The sequence below is a fragment of the Lynx canadensis genome, chromosome B4, assembly GCF_007474595.2.
Source record: "Lynx canadensis isolate LIC74 chromosome B4, mLynCan4.pri.v2, whole genome shotgun sequence".
NCBI lineage: Eukaryota > Metazoa > Chordata > Mammalia > Carnivora > Felidae > Lynx > Lynx canadensis.
Window position 1 is genome coordinate 43,065,952 of NC_044309.1, and position 16,492 is coordinate 43,082,443.

The 16,492-nt window shown below is 41.3% G+C and overlaps 1 protein-coding gene across 3 annotated transcripts in view; it reads right to left on the minus strand.

The window, feature by feature from the left end:
- Nucleotides 1–834: 834 nt before the first annotated feature.
- LOC115518305 (alpha-2-macroglobulin-like) overlaps nucleotides 835–16,492 on the minus strand; it is a 130,103-nt gene continuing 114,445 nt past the window's right edge. For all 3 annotated transcript variants that reach the window (XM_030321734.1, XM_030321736.2, XM_030321735.1), the window contains 14 exons: nucleotides 13,825–13,908; nucleotides 13,367–13,543; nucleotides 12,758–12,845; nucleotides 11,101–11,257; nucleotides 10,719–10,793; nucleotides 9,867–10,047; nucleotides 8,080–8,303; nucleotides 6,564–6,782; nucleotides 6,015–6,142; nucleotides 4,839–4,929; nucleotides 3,650–3,718; nucleotides 2,041–2,143; nucleotides 1,308–1,349; nucleotides 835–977 (listed from right to left, as the gene is read on the minus strand). In XM_030321734.1, the coding sequence (XP_030177594.1) occupies nucleotides 961–977; nucleotides 1,308–1,349; nucleotides 2,041–2,143; nucleotides 3,650–3,718; nucleotides 4,839–4,929; nucleotides 6,015–6,142; nucleotides 6,564–6,782; nucleotides 8,080–8,303; nucleotides 9,867–10,047; nucleotides 10,719–10,793; nucleotides 11,101–11,257; nucleotides 12,758–12,845; nucleotides 13,367–13,543; nucleotides 13,825–13,908 (1,655 nt within the window). In that variant the 3' untranslated portion in view covers nucleotides 835–960. The remainder of the gene's footprint in view (nucleotides 978–1,307; nucleotides 1,350–2,040; nucleotides 2,144–3,649; nucleotides 3,719–4,838; nucleotides 4,930–6,014; nucleotides 6,143–6,563; nucleotides 6,783–8,079; nucleotides 8,304–9,866; nucleotides 10,048–10,718; nucleotides 10,794–11,100; nucleotides 11,258–12,757; nucleotides 12,846–13,366; nucleotides 13,544–13,824; nucleotides 13,909–16,492) is intronic.

A 16,492-nucleotide genomic window follows, 5' to 3' on the forward strand; every position in this document is an offset into this window, starting at 1 on the left:
TTTTATCTTTTACTTTTGCCCAGCCCAGAGTTAGAGCTCAGAATGCTTGAACTTCAAAGTCCTTTAAAGCTCTTAGCCGATACCATCCAAGCTTCTGTCAAGACTCCTAGGATTATTCCAGAGATCTCCACAAGCTCTTGAAGTTTCTGCTCCTCTAGCCACACAATAAATGATTTCAATACTTCCCACAAAGAAAATGTAGAGATTGGATATTGTGGGGATGCTGATTTCTGCCTCTGAATTGCTTCTTGAGTTTACACCTATGCTTTGATCCTGGCTCAAAGTTCTGGGGGAAAAAAATGCTCCAATATAACACTCCTATTTGGGCTGCTGAGTTCTATAGATTTTTTATTTTAGAAGGACTCGTTTCTGATGTGTCACCCCTTCAACATTTTTCAATCTGACATCCTTTATTGAAACCGATCACTTGTATTAATCAATGGCAGATTTGGTTCTGAGGCCATGTAATCCCAGTTCAGGTGAAGTTCTAACTAGTTATACTGCCTCCCAGTGTAACTTATCCAACATTGTATTTCATTATTTCCCTTTAATGTGGGAAGTCTTTTCTAGTCGAGACAGTCTTATTCTCTCCTAAAATGCACTCTGGCTTTTTCTTAGGGTATTCCTGTAACCAAACACCCTTCCCACTCTCCTAGTACATAATCCTTCTCCTGAAGCCCCAAGTGAAACCTACTCAGACCAATACCCCGGTAACATTTTTAATTTTCTGAAGTCCCTCAACCCTTGATTGCTATCAATGTTTAATCTTAAGATCCTACTGGGAATTATATGGAAAGGTTATAAATGTTTATTGAATGAATGAGGAACCAGTGATAAAGATTGGCCAGAAAAAAAGGTTTATTCCTCAAATCTTCAGACATACAAAAATTCTTTTCTTCCACAGAGACCTGAGTCTGTGGAACAGATATTCCAGCAAAGCAGTTTTCATTGAAGTGGTCTTCAAGCATTTCCATGATCTGTGAGAGTGGAAAGAAGAGAAAATCAAGAGGGACATGGGTCTCCTGAGCAATGAATATTCTGTCCTTTAGATCTGGGTAGCACGGTGCCTCAGGAAACCTGATTAATATAGTGGGAAGTGAGATTTATTACTTATTCAAAAAGTAATCCTATGGACTCTTTAAAGTTTGGCCATCAGTGGCCTTTTCCCAACAAATGAAGTTTTCAGTAATAAGTTGAACTATGAGCAAGAGGGTATCTATGAAAACCATTTAGCCAGAATTTCATGTTATGGGAGGGACAAGCCAAAGGGGGTGTGACTGCATTTGGAAAGCGTGTGCATTGCTTACCTTTGCTGCAAGGGGCACTGTACTCAGCAATTGCAAACTCATCTGAATGAAAACAAAAACCATTAGGTGAAGTGAGAGGGATAGCAAACACCTGAGGGAGACAGGTCCCTTAAAAAATCTTTCCTTAGGGGAAGACTTGGGTCAGAAACTTCAGCATCATCCATTTGATGCGTTGCTTGTGGTCTTCTGTTGCCAACTCTTCAAATACAGTGTGTTGTGTTTCTCTTTACCCTACGCTTCTGAAGGACAGTTCACATGTTATACTTCTTTAAATCTCATGGTGTCTTATCGTTGACTTATCTGAAGAAAGGGAGCTAAATGTCCTACAGGTGGTTTGTATTAGTAATTGACGTATTTATACAACTGGGAGTTTCTACAACGTACGTATAGAAGACAGAGAAGAATCAGACTTGATGGAGACAAAATGAAGTAAATAAGAATAGTGTAATAAGGGGCCCCAATACAGTTCTCAAATCGAAATTTCTGTGATCAGAAATTTAATTTCGAGGGGCGCATGGGTGGCTCAGTCAGTTGAGTGACCAACTCTTGATATTGGCTCAGGTCACGATCTCACGGTCGTGGGATCGAGCCCCGCCTCGGGCTCTGCACTGAGCGTGAAGTCTGCTTGAGATTCTCCCCCTTTCTCTCCCTCTGCCCCTCTCCCTAGTTTTCTTGCTCTCTCTAAAAATTAAAAAAAAAAATTAATTTCTATGTGGAAGTTGTTCACACTTACCTGTCTCATAGTAATCGTAGACTTTCACTATGGCTGGCTTCAGATCTCTCACTGGGATATCTTGCAGAACCATGAAGGACAAGCTCAGTGTCTCATTGGTCACCTAGAAAGCAAAAGGGAATTAAAAGTTTTCTTCTGTCTTCTTCGAAGGAGTTTATTCATCTACTTTCTTGGGGGAAAAGAACCTTTTTTTTTTTTTTTTTTTTTTTATCAACTAACAGCGTCCTTAAATTGCAGAAAGTTCCCAGAGTGAATGAAAAATTCCAAAATTTGCCTTAAATAATCCGATCAATTCATATAGTCCTATAAATGAATGCTAGTCCAATGGGCTCTGTTTATAAGGGGTGAATGATATATGATTTTATTGATTGAATGGCCATGTCCATTTTTACATATCCAGAGATTTGGTATAGTTTTACTTCCCTATCTTGTAGAAATACTGTGTCAACTCAAAAAGGAATATAAAAAATTGATCATTACAGCCTTGTTAAAATTTCATAAAATTTATAAACTATAACATCCACTAATATATGAATGCATAAATTATGTTAGATTACACACCTATAAAGTGAGATTAGTTTATGGGTGGACTGATCTTATCATTTTTTGGTACATCCTTGCTGAGATGGACAGTATTTTCCCCTTTTATATTGTTGATGTGCTGTTGATATAGTAATTGAGGTGTCCATTATATAATTGATATATTTGAGATATAATATATAATTGATATAGCAGCATCAACATAAGAATTGATGTTGATATAATTATGTAAAGAAGAAACCATTGGGTTTACCATTGGGTTTCTTCCTTACATTATTCAATATTTTCAAAATAGATTATGGACATAAAAAACACATCGTATTGAGAATTTCTTGCTTATGAAGCCTAGAAATATTCATATCCCAATATTATAATAAGCCATTTCTTCCCATTGTCTCACATGAAATGTGAATAAAGGAGAGGAGAATGTTTACTGGAATTAGTATTAGAACGCTCATTTAAAAAAAATGTTTATTTATTTTGAGAGAGACAGCACAAGCAGGGGAGGGGCAGAGAGAGTGAATCCCTCTGCTCAGCACAGAACCTGACACGGCGCTCGAACTCATGGACTGTGAGATCATGACCTGACTCAGAATCAAGAGCTGGACACTTAGCCCACCCAGGCACCCCTAGAATGCTCAAAGTTTTGCCATGAGGTGATGTCTCCAAAATGTCTTCATTCACTTCCTTTAGAATAGGATTATTATAACTCCCTTAGAAGGAGGATTATCGGGGTGCCTGGGTGGCTCAGTCAGTTAAGCGTCGGACTTCGGCTCAGTTATTCGCTTTAAATGAATGACCATATGGGGCGCCTGGGTGGCTCAGTCGGTTGAGTGTCCGACTTTGGCTCAGGTCATGATCTCGCGGTCTGGAGTTCGAGCCCCGCGTCGGGCTCTGTGCTGACAGCTCGGAGCCCGGAGCCTGCTTCGTATTCTGTATCTCCCTCTCTCTCTGCCCCTCCCCCACTCACACTCTGTCTCTCTCCTTCAAAAATAAATAAAGATTAAAAAAAATTTTAGAAGAAGTATTATCTATATTGTTTTCACAACTAGAGTGGCAGGGCTCTCACCTTATCCAGATAAATCAAAACATGGTTGTTGCTGACTTCTGTTCGGCTCACGTGGTTAGATCTTTCAAGCTGGAGAAAATTAATACATCACAAATGTTAATAAACAGATGAAGCCTCTGGGGAAACCAGAGAAAAGGAGAATTTGGATTACCAAATTAAGCCTGAGGGTAAAGCTGCTTCGAATGATTTTTGTAAGTAAAGATGATAATGTTTTTAAAGTAAAAATGAAAGATACTTGGGAGGCAGCAATTTAATATTAGTATGGCACATGACCTATGTGTAAAGTTGATATATCTGCAAAAATGTGAAATAAATGTCCTAAACTTGAGAATTTTCCGTATTTCAATGTTCAAGTTACATTCTATTCCTTCATGAAGGAGGTTTCCTTTTTTAACTGTTTTTTTTTTTTTAATTTTTTGCCTGCTCTAATTTATAGCAATCTCATTTTCCTCTGAACTTCTGTAATACATCTAGTTTGTGCCCGTCGGTTATTTTTCATATATTTTTTCCACTGGTGCATAAGCTTTATCTTAAGAGTCTAAGCTCCAGGAATCTGCTGATATTCTTCTAGTACGTTGTGGCTTCTAGAAGAGAGCTGTTTGCGAAATGAGACACACAGTCCCTCTGGGGGTCATCAAAGCAGCGGATGAAAAGTCTGCTGCATCTGGCAAGGTCACCATGTCTGCCCGGAAGGCTCAGGGGACTAAATGAATATTATGCCTAATACCTGCCACCCTAGTCTTAATCAGTGGTGGAAGGATGATCTCAGCACTGTTTGTCTCTGTTGGCCATTTGAGTTTAAAAGTAAGACTGGTTAATGATAATAATGCCTCGTAAAACCTTCAGAAGGAAGGGAGAATGTTTTGTGGACCATTCGTTTGTGTGTGGGGGTGTTTTAAGTTATTAGCTTTTTAAAATAAATACTTTTGAATGGGAACGACGTGATCAAAAACCTGTTCACAGAATTTTGAGATGCATGAAAACAGAGTTCCATGAGGAAAAAAGAAAAAAAAAAAAAAACACCACACGTCAAAAAACCCATATACAAGCAGGCTAAATTGTATTTCTGATTTGGAGAAAGTACTAGCCTTTGGTAGAAGTTGATTTAAAATATTTTAAGATTTTCTTAGCCTGGAGATACATAAAACATCAAATGAACTAGAGCCTCCTGGACGTATAATAGACCTACCATTTTCACTGTTGGTTTCAGGGGAATGAAGCCAGATAGCATCTTCACATCAGTAATCACCATGTTGGTGGTGGGACGGCTCCCAGTGTAACTGAAGATTTGGGGGAGAAAGGAAATTAGGGCCTTCCGTGTTATTAAATATCCTTTTCTCCCATGTCCACAGTAAGCCATCACAGCCCTCAATAGTACATGAAAGCCTTCCTAAATATCCCACCCAAGTGATAGGGAGCTTGTTAAAGCCACAGAGACCGGGCTTTACCCTAGACCTGATGAATCAGGATTTTACGTGTGTGGACTCGAGGTTCTGGAGTTTAAGGAAGCTCTCTGTGAGTGACGCATAGCTGGGCCTGCGACCGCTAATCTCTGCGCGTTATTTGTTACGTATACTTTTAACTTTTGTCCTGAACGGTATCCCCAGCCAGGGTAGAACATTCCTGTGGGCAGAAACATTTTTTGGCAAGCCCTGGAGCTATTTGTATGTTGCTGTGCATGTATGCAAATCGATTATTTTGTGTGTAATCTGAGGTTTGTTTATTGTCGGTAGGAATTCTAACTACAGACTCACTACGTCCTTCTATTCAGACATTCTGGCAATCGGAGAGAGCAAGAACAATACAGAATTTCATTACAATAGGATGAATTCACTTACATTTAGAATTAAATCAGGAATTCGGGTCAGAGGCAAGGGTGAATGTTCTCTTTTTTTAGTTCTTATTGAGGGGACCTAACTTTTCAATTATGAGGTTTCACAATCACAGATCCTGGAGGCAGGGGAGGCATAACGCATATACCCCATCATGAAGCGATTCTGTATCGGCATGAGGACGCGTTGCTTTTTACAACAAATGTAGTGCAAACATTTATTGCCACCCCACTCAGCTTAATGGGAGTTCCGGTAAGAAGACTGGTTCTTTTTTTTTTTTTAACGTTTATTTATTTTTAGACCGAGAGAGACAGAGGATGAACGGGGGAGGGTCAGAGAGAGGGAGACACAGAATCCGAAACAGGGTCCAGGCTCTGAGCGGTCAGCACAGAGCCCGACGCGGGGCTCGAACTCACGGACCGCGAGATCATGACCTGAGCTGAAGTCGGCTGCCTAACCGACTGAGCCACCCAGGTGCCCCTAGAAGACTGGTTCTTATACCCAGAATTAGACGACCCAGTCACAGGTCTTACCTGACATTCAGTGAGATCTGGAAGCTGGTGTGGGCTTTGGGTCCATCACAGGTTTGGGGCACAGTGTGTACATCCAAAGCAAACGGGGACTCTTCCTTTTCTGGCACAATATTGTATTTCAAGGATGTCTGTGGAACATGAAAGACAAAAATCTGTGTTCCCTCTGGTCACCAGAACTCCTCCAAGCTTCCTCAACTCATTCTCTGGGTTGCCCTATCATTTGCTGAGTTAGAAATTAAAAAAAAAAATTTTTTTTTAACGTTTTATTTATTTTTGACAGAGAGAGAGAGAGAGAGAGAAAGAGACAGAGCATGAGTGGGGGAGGGGCAGAGAGAGAGGGAGACACAGAATCTGAAGCAGGCTCCGGGCTCGAGCCGTCAGCACAGAGCCCGATGCGAGGCTCGAACTCGTAGACCGTGAGATCATGACCTGAGACGAAGTCGGAAGCTCAACCCCACTGAGCCGCCCAGGCACCCCGCTGAGTTAGGGATTTTTTAGTGAGGACTGTTCCGGTGGGCCCTCTGACCCCATGTGCCCCAAGAGTCTCACCTGGAGGTAGACACATCCTTCTCCTGTCACTGTCATGGTGTATTCTCCAGGCACCTTTGGCAATGAAGTCCGCTGCAGTAATAGGCGGTTGTTGCTGTCCACTTGGAATTTTTCGAAAACCGTCCCTGAGTATTGGATGGTCACCTGTGCAGGCTTCCCAGTTCCGGTGAAAGTGGCTTCCCCATACTTGGACAAGGCATGGAGAGCCACCACTGTGTCCTAGAAAAGACGAGTGAGAGAACCTGTGTAGGCTCAGTAACCTTTTGAGGGCCCAAAGGCACGTCGACAAGACGGGCCTTGACGTCCTCTTTCCTGCTTCCCTCGCTACTTAAATAATGGAGTTCTAATTTCCAGATTGATTAGAATCCTTAGATAGATAACAGAACCATGACATCCACATATCTGCCTCGGACTGGGTGCTTTAGAAGCTTCTTTTATTTCTCAGAAAATTGATCTTTTCCTATGGATGAATGTTTGTGGGATATGGGCTGTGGAAAGTATATGTGAATGGGAATCATTCCTTGGCATTAGCTATTTGTCTAAGATGTCTTACTTTGTAATTGTGGTTATGTCTGCCATCACTCAACCAAAGATCAGTCTGCCTCTCACCCCAAATTAAACTCGGCTCTGTTGCTGAGTTCGGTGCCCTGAGAAAACCCAAGGTCCTTTGCAGCCATGAACAGGGGCGTGCTTAATTGTAATTATCTTCTTGATTTATTGGCATTTTTTGGCTCTCCCTTTTCTTTTTTTTTTTACCACAAGTCTGGATTCCTCCCACCCTTGCATGCCATCTTCTCAATTCTCAAATCTTCTCAGCATTGAACCTGAATGACATTCTTTAAACAATAGATTTAAGAAAGAGTAACTGTTGTCATAAAAGTATTCCGTGTTTTCCCCATTCATATGGAAATATAAGCCTAAATTCTCTGAAGATAACACTTTCTGCTGTGTACCTATTGACGGATTTTTTTTAGATAGTCTTACGATGTTGGCAATAATAAAGCAAGTTCTTCATGCTGGTGGTGAACAAATATTTGTATAGCAAAGGCTGAATGGTGGAAGCATAAAATGTGTCAGCTTCAAAATAAGCCGGTTAAAGGGGACCTTTGAATGCAGAGATTTGCAAGGAGAGCATTTTTGGGTTTTGAGTGGTGCTCCTGAGAACTGTTTGAAACTGTTCAAACTGTTTGAAACTGTTTCCAACTGTTGTTTGAAAGGGACTCTTAGAACTTCCAGAAGATTCCTGAAGGTAGGTTTTTAAAAGCCATTCTGCTGTGGCCATTGCACATGGGGTCTCACTTCTTTAGGGAGGTAGAGTTTTTATTGGCAGGAGGGGACTGTGATGATAACACTTTGACTTTGAGTTTTCTTTATTTCTCGCTCTCCCTGAATACTCATCATATTTTCCTCATTTCGAGTTATCTGCATCCTCATTTTTTCCTCTTGCATGTCTTTATATCTTGTTCAGAGCTTTTGTTCCCTGAAGGTGAAGCAAAAGTTTCTGGCAGACACAGACCTGGGTGGAGGAGAAGCCCCCGTGGGCATTCTGTTGCTTTAGGATCCAGCTCACAATGCCCGCGGCCAAAGTCAGGTCCTCGGAGGTCAGGCTGGGCTGGGCCATGAGGTGAGCGAGGAGCACATAGGATGTCATCTCCACCTCAGCTGAGGGAGCCTGGGGCTGATAAAGATGCCCCACTGGTGCCTTGGGTTTCTGAGGTCGCTCCCAGTGGACGGAATTGTCTGGAGATGAGAAAAAGAGATTTGTGAGTAACCACATATTCATATCTAATTTAAGCCAGAGCTTAAGTGAAGGGTGCCTTCCAATTATATTCCTTTGGACCTTATCTAGATGCTTTTCCTTCTGCTTTTCCACCTGAACGTGGTTTGTTTCAGCCAGCCTAAGGCGGAAAATGGTGCTGAGTCGTAAGCCCACAGCCAACGAAGTTGTCAAACGGTGGCTATGGTTGGGTCGTTGGGGAGAAATTGCAGAGCAAGTTCGCTCCCTGAGTGTGGGGGTTGCTCGTTTCTGATGTTATCCAGACCTTATCTGGGCTTTGTGAAATTTTCTATAAATTTTCCTATTGAGATTTCTTGTGAGGATTGCAGATGACATGAGATAACAGAGTTCGCACTCATTAGGGTGCGAACAGTACCCTAATAACAGTACCAAATAACGGTAATCCTTAAGGTAACCAAAGGCTGACCAGGGTGTGACCTAATGGGAACCGATTTGAACTGCTGTGGGAAGTAAATTACGCTGCGGAGTAAATCGCAATTTGGGAACATCCAGCAAAGGGGAAGATGTGTTTCGCCTACGAATCAGCGATTCACTTCTCGAAGTACAACCTACAGGAACTCACACCCATGCACAAGGAGACAGACACATAAGTGAGTATTCACTGCAGCACGGTTTGCAATAGCAACAAATAAGAAACAACACCTATGACGAGAGACTCTTTAATATAAGTTATGAGTTACCTATATTTTGCACTATATTATGCGGCAGCGAAAATAATGAATTAGAGCTATAGGCCCTCAGTAGGGGACTCCTGTTAGCACAATGTGGAACTTAAAAAACAAAAGGCAGACAACCAGACAAGAAAACAAGATGCAGAAATACTCAAAAAGTGTGATACTGTTGATTTAAGGATGAAGAACCCATCAAAATTCTGAATGTTGTTTAGGAATATAGGTGGAGTAAAAATAAAGCTATCCATAGAAATGGTAATGACAAATTCAGGGTAATGGTCACCTTTGGGGGTGAGAGGGGCACACAGAATTTTTCCTGCATTGGTAATTTTGTATTTCTTAAGCTGGGAGGGAAGTATAAAGTGGTTTGCTGATTATCCTTTATGCCTTTTTGTATATCTGAAAACTTCCCGATACATTTTAAGAATAAACAATTAATGGCACTGTTAAGGCAGAAAGGTAGAATATATTTTATTGGATAAAATATTACCATTTGCATTTTATTTTCTATTTTTTCGAACTGAGCGGGGGAGGGGGCAGAGTAAATACTATTATTACCCCCATCTTAGTGATGAAGGAACTGAAACATAGACGAGTTAAGCGACTTGCCCAAGGTCACACTGTTAAACTGTTCTGGAGCCAGTCTCCAGAGGCTGAGCTTCTCACGACTACAGCGCACCTGCCTCTTATCTTTTGGTGTGTGACTTGCTTAAGAAGTTCCAGATTTTATGGTGATAGAGACAAAAGAAGAGAGGGGAAAGTGATCACAGGAGGTAGGTGGGGGGTGGTTTGAGGTACGGTTCTTGATACAGAGAAGGCAGGATGTTTGCTCACCTTCCTTCACAGCTTCCTCATTAAGTAAGTGGAGTATCTCCTTGGTCCTGTCCTGGTTACCTACCAGGGCAAAAGCATAGGCCAACAGTGCCTTGGTGTAGACGTGCTTTTCATGGGGTCCTTCCTTTGCTGAATTCCAGGCTGACTCCAAGCAGAACAGGGCATTGCGCACAACAGTGTGCTGAGGGGGGAAAACAAGGAGGGGACCGAGCTATGTGAACAGGGACACTGGCTTTCCCGGGTAAACGCGGATCATTTTCCAAATGCATGTGTCCGTCTGTTCTCGTTCCTTTCCTTCTTTCTGTCTTTTTTTTTTTTTTTTAACGTTTATTTATTTTGAGAGCACTCAGGAGGGTGAGAGAGGGGCAGAGAGAGAGGGAGACACAGAGAATCCCAAGCAGGCTCCGTGCTGTCGGTGCAGAGCCCGACTTGGGGCTCGATGTCGTGAACCGCGAGATCATGACCTGAGCTGAAATCAAGAGTGAGGCGCTTAACCTACTGAGCCACCCAGGCGCCCCCATCTGTTGTCATTTTTATGGAGAGAGAGAATAGTATTTTTTATGTTATTATTACATTCGTAAGGCAGGAGCACAGACCATATTTTTAGAACTCATTTTGTATGTACATATGGCAGGAGTGGGAGGTCTTAGGGGAGAAATAGCTTAGGGGGCATCCCTGGGATAGTGTATATCTTTCTTAATGGATGGACCACATTTCCTATTGATCCGAGAAGCATTGGCATGGCATAGAAGGAAAGCTGACACCTGGCTTTTAGTAAGGTGATATTTCTGACAGCAGGACAGCAGTTTGTGTCCAAACTATGCCTCAGCAAGGGAATGAGGTGGTACCTACAGTGGCGGGGAGAGGAATCTCCAGAAGGGCAATGGTGATGTAGGCAGAAAGGGTCACTTCGTCTTCCACTCCACCCTGTAAGTGTGGGGGGGTAGAGAGAGAGATTTGATTAATTGAACTTCTGAGAATGCTCTTAATCAGCTCCTGGGTGTCATGGAATGTATCCTTACTCGTCTGCATCCCGAGGGGGCAAATTAGCACAAGCAACCTACGTTCCATCCCCTCTTTCTTGGCACTATCCGGGATCTATCTATCAATCTATCTATCAATCTATCTATCTATCTATCTATCTATATATTATTTGTCTTTCCTAAGGAATTCCTATATTATCCTTGTAGACATCAGAATGGACAGATAAAAGCTAACTCCACGAACACCTCACCTTAATGGCATTGTTGAGCAGAGACCCAGAGCTCCTGAAACAGCCATTGTCCTTCTGCTTTTGGGAGAGCCAGGTGAGGGCTTGGGTGATGTGTGCTTCATCAATGAAGATGTAGGCTCGAGCCTGGGCAAAAGTCTTCAGTACAAAGGCGGTAAGCCTGAGCAGGAGGGAGGCGATGGTGATGTTTATGTTGTGACAATAGTTGTATAACTGTGTCACGGTGACAGGCTTCATCGGACACCATTTACATTGATGTGAGTCACCTGACCGGTATTCACGTGTATTTAGAACTCCCATCTCCTTTAGACTGCTTGATTAATCTGCTAAATCTGGTAATTTCGTTGCTGACTCATTTTCTCTTTGCTACAGCGAGTAACGTTCTAATGTTCTTCTAATGTTACTTATCTTTACTTATTTGAGTAAGGTTTTCCATCTTTCTTCTCTTTAGAGACTTCCTTCTGTAGATGGCAGAATCTTCTACGGAAAATTGTGGTAACTTCTAACTGCTTTGCTTTGCCTTAGGGATTTTAAAACAATGTTTCGTGTCACTGGGTCCCCCTCATTTCTTTCTCCCTATGAGTGAATTTATTCTCAGTCAAGATGAGTATGATCTAAAAACCCACCACAAGTGGAAGTTAACGTGGTTTGTCTAAAAGTTATGTGATACGTTCACTGGCCATATTATTTAAAAACTCATGGTTATGGGAGCGATTTTAGAAAAAAAATAGCCATTTAAAAATAGCTATCATATTATTATTGTTATTTTTTTTTAAATTTTAAATGTTTATTGAATTTTTTGAAGGAGAGAGAGACAGAGCGTGAGCGGGGGAGGGGCAGAGAGAGAGAGAGACGGAGACACAGAATCCAAAGTAGGCTCCAGGCTCCCAGCTGTCAGCACAGAGCCTGACGTGGGGCTCAAGCTCATGGACTGTGAGATCATGACTGAGCAGAAGTCGGATGCTTAACTGACTGAGCCATCCGGGCGCCCCAATTTCATTACTATTTTTAACCGATTTTAATTTTAAGTAATCTCTACACCCAACATGGGGCTAACTTAACAGCGTGAAGTCAACTATTGCATGCTCTACTGATTCAGCCAGCCAGGTGCCCCCCCAAAGGCATCTATTTTATTTTATTATTATTATTTTAAAATTTTACTTTATTTTTATTTTTTAGAAGTTTATTTATTTATTTTGAGAAAGAGAGAGAGAGAGAGAGCACGCACGAGTCAGGGAGGGACAGAGAGAGAGGCACGGAGACAGAATCCCAAGCTGGCTCTGAGCTGTCAGCGCAGAGCCTGATTTGGGGCTCAGATTCACAAACGATGAGATCATGACCTGAGCCGAAATCAAGAGTCGGGTGCTTAACTGACTGAGCCACACAAGCGCCCCCCCCCCCCCCCCCCCGAATAGCTATTTTAGAAAGAATATGCTTGGTGTTATTAACAGGATGAATTTTGGGGGAAGATCTAATATCCATGTATTTGGATGTCAACTTTTCTGGTGGTTACCTCGCTAGTCTTGGTATAGGTACTGAGCATAACCAACTACAGGTTTAATAATACATATGTGATAAGGTTACTGTGAATATACTTGTGATAATACATGTAAGAGAGCTGGTATGGAAATAGGAGCTCAAAAAACTGTCTATTCCTTACCAGGTATTGCCCTCATTCCTGCCATATTTCTCCCCAAAGGTGCTATAGGAGCCATCATGGTGCTTATAGGTCAGCTGTCTCTGGTAACCTGGAATAGAAGGTTAATGAAACAGTATGACAGACGGCATGTGTTTTGGCCGGAAAAATTACCAAAATGCCTTGGTCTCTGCTGATAGTTCTTTCTTTTAAAAAAATTTTAAAAAAGCATTTATTTATTTTTGAGAGAGAGAGCACACAAGTGGGAGAGGGGCAGAGAGAGAAAGAGAGGGACAGAGGATGCCAGGCGGGCTCTGCACTGACAGCAGAGAGCCTGATGTGGGGCTTGAACCCACGAACTGCGAGATTCTGACCATCTGGCGTCCCTTTGGTGATATTTCTTAAATTTTGCTGTCATATGTTAGAAGGGTCTGAGTTCTAAACATTAATGGGAAGTTGGACCCTGGATAGTTACCGTAAAATTAGCGGTCACAGCATGCGTACCAAGGTAACTATGATACTATGAGAAGCCAACATACCATAGAACCGATAAGTAATTCAAGCCTATTGGGAAATCCAGTGTATTGTTAAAATGACTCTGTGAAGTTTTCACTTACTTGTTTAATCACTCACCGGTATTGAGGTAGCCAATGGCCTTGGACTTCACCTCTGGAGTCAGCTGTTGTGTCTTATTTAGATAATTCAGAACATAGATGTTAGGAGCAAAGAGGACCATATTCTGTTCTCCACAGCCATAGGGCATTTGGAGGAGATTTTGTATATTTTGCATGGCAGAGCCCAAGATGTCTCCTAGGGAATGGGAGAGATGGGACATCATAAGTCTTCTAGATTATAATCTATCCGAATCCTTAAGAAGAAAGGAATAATTTTAGGGAGGTTGAAAAATGAAGATTTGGGGCAAGGGTGAATTGTCCAGGGACAGGAGTATGATTGGGAGCAATGAACAAGCCCAAAGACAGAGGGAAGACTGAAGTTGAAATTAGAGTTGTTATTTTGAGGGAGTATTTATGGAAAAGAAATACAGTAAAAACTGCCCATATAGTAGAATGATTCACAGGGACGGAGCTCACCCAATACCGAGATGGAGGCTCGGGCAGATTCTTCTACCACGTTCTGTGGCAACTTCAGAGATAATTGTTCAGACACTCCGGTATCTAGAGAAACACACAAGCCATAATGAAAATAATGCTCCTGCAGAGCTCCAAAACACAGAAGCCAGACTATGCCTTATACTTAAACTTCCGAAAAGTTGTCCCTCTTTCAGTATTTCCCTTAAAAAAAATACATACATATATATATGTGTATATATATATATATATATATAATCTTAAATGTGTACAAATGGGATTCTTAGATTTCTAGAAATTCTTCTTCCCCAGCCCTCTTTTCCCCCATGTATTTAGAGTGCATTCCAAACAAGGCTACAAATTGACAAGTGCCCATGATGTTGTGACTCCGTCGTGACCATCCCGTGGCTAGCATGAGATGGTTATCACAAGATGATCAGTTTAGCGTCTATTCCTAACCTCCTTACTCGACAGTTGTATGAAAAACCCCCCTAATGTATACATAAGCAAAGGAAAAATCTCTGGGATTTCCAAATTCCGACAACAATGTCCTTACTGCCCTCAAATTTCACAGGAAGATCGTATTTTTATGGGGGCCCAAGACATGGGACTTGGGGGGGAAGGTGAACAGTATCTGACTCACTGAACATAAAATAATTGCTGCTGCTAGGCATACATTTACTGCCATTTTAGGATTGGTAAATTTCATGACGATGAAAGAGAAATGTAGCATTTATCTTCATGCTGCGTCCCCCTTCCTCATGAAATTAACATTGAAACTGGTCAAAGGGTACACATTTTCAGTTATGCAGGAAGATTACACTGTAGAGATCTATTGTATAGAACAATGCCTGATATTAACAATACCATACTGAACACTTAAATGCTTATTTGCTAACAGGATAGATCTCATACTAAGTGATCCTATCACACGAAAAATATGCTAATAAGTGAGTGGCAGGAAACTTCTGGAGGTGATGGATAGGTTTATAGTATAGATTGTGGTGACAGTCTTACAGGTGTATACTTATTTCCAAACTCATCAAGTTGTATACATTAATTATGTATGTTGTTAATTACATTTATATACACAGTTGTGTATATAAATTTTAATTTTAGATACACACTATATATAATATATAATATACAATTATATAATATATAATATACAATTATATAATATATAATATATAATTTACAATTATATAATATATAATTATATAATATATAATATATAACATATAATTATATATATTATATATTATTTATATGTTAAAAAATTTTTTTAACTTTTTTATGTATTCTTGAGAGAGAGAGAGAAAGTGCATGTGCACACTTGCATGCAAGCATGGAGAGGCAGAGAGAGAGAATCCTAAGCAGGCAACATGGGGCTCGAACTCATGAAGCCTGAGATCATGACCTGACCCGATATCGAGTTGGATGCTGGGGCGCCTGGGTGGCTCAGTCGGTTGAGCGGCCGACTTCAGCTCAGGTCACCATCTCGCGGTCCGTGGGTTCAAGCCCCGCGTCGGGCTCCGTGCTGACAGCTCGGAGCCTGGAGCCTGTTTTGGGTTCTGTGTCTCCCTCTCTCTGACCCTCCCCCGTTCATGCTCTGTCTCTCTCTGTCTCAAAAATAAATAAACGTTAAAAAAAAAAAAAAAAGAGTTGGATGCTTAACCACCTGAGCCACCCAGGGGCCCTGTATTATTTGTATGTTAAAAAAAAAAAACAAAACTCTCTTACCTTCCCCCCAAGAAACTTTTGTAAGAAAACAGATACCAGAGAGGAGCCTGAGTGGATTCTCTCTCTCTCTCTGCCCCTTCCCCTCTCTCTCAAAATAATTAAATAAACGTTAAAAAAAAAAAAAAACAACAGATGCCATAAAAAAGGTAAAAGACAAATTACCAAGCCAAAAAAAAAAAAAAAAAAAGCAACTTATTCAATAGGTAAAGAATCAGTGAGATACAGATGAATCTGAAAAAAAAAAAAAAATCACTGCGACCTGAAAGGTCAGAGGATATGAAGGCATTCATAAATGTGTAAAAATGAGCTCATCGTCACTTGTGATTGTAGAGATTTAGATTAAAACATTATATTTTTTGGGGGCGCCTGGGTGGCTCAGTCAGTTGGGCGACCGACTTCGGCTCAGGTCATGATCTCGCGGTCCGTGAGTTCGAGCCCCGCATCCGGCTCTGTGCTGACAGCTTGGAGGCTGTTTCGGATTCTGTGTCTCCCTCTCTCTCTGACCCTCCCCCGTGCATGCTCTGTCTCTCTATGTCTCAAGAATAAATAAACGTCAAATAAAACATTATATTTTTTCATCTAAAATTTTCACCAAAATTGAAAACTTTCATGGTAAAAGATGCTGGTGATCACAGAGGGAAATATAAACTTGGTGAGAATATTAACATTTAGGTATTAGCAAAAGGGTTTTTAAAGTTCTATTAAAACTGGAGAAGATACATATCACCTCTTAATTAGGAATTTCACATTTTACAAATAAATATACTTGCATCTGGGGGCGCCTGGGTGGCTCAGTTGGTTAAGCGTCTGACTCAGAGCCTGCCTGGAATTCTCTGTCTCCCTCTCTCTCTCTCTCTGTCCCTAACCCGCTCACTCTCTATGTCTCTTTCAAAATAAATAAACACTTAGAAAAATACTTGCGGGGCAC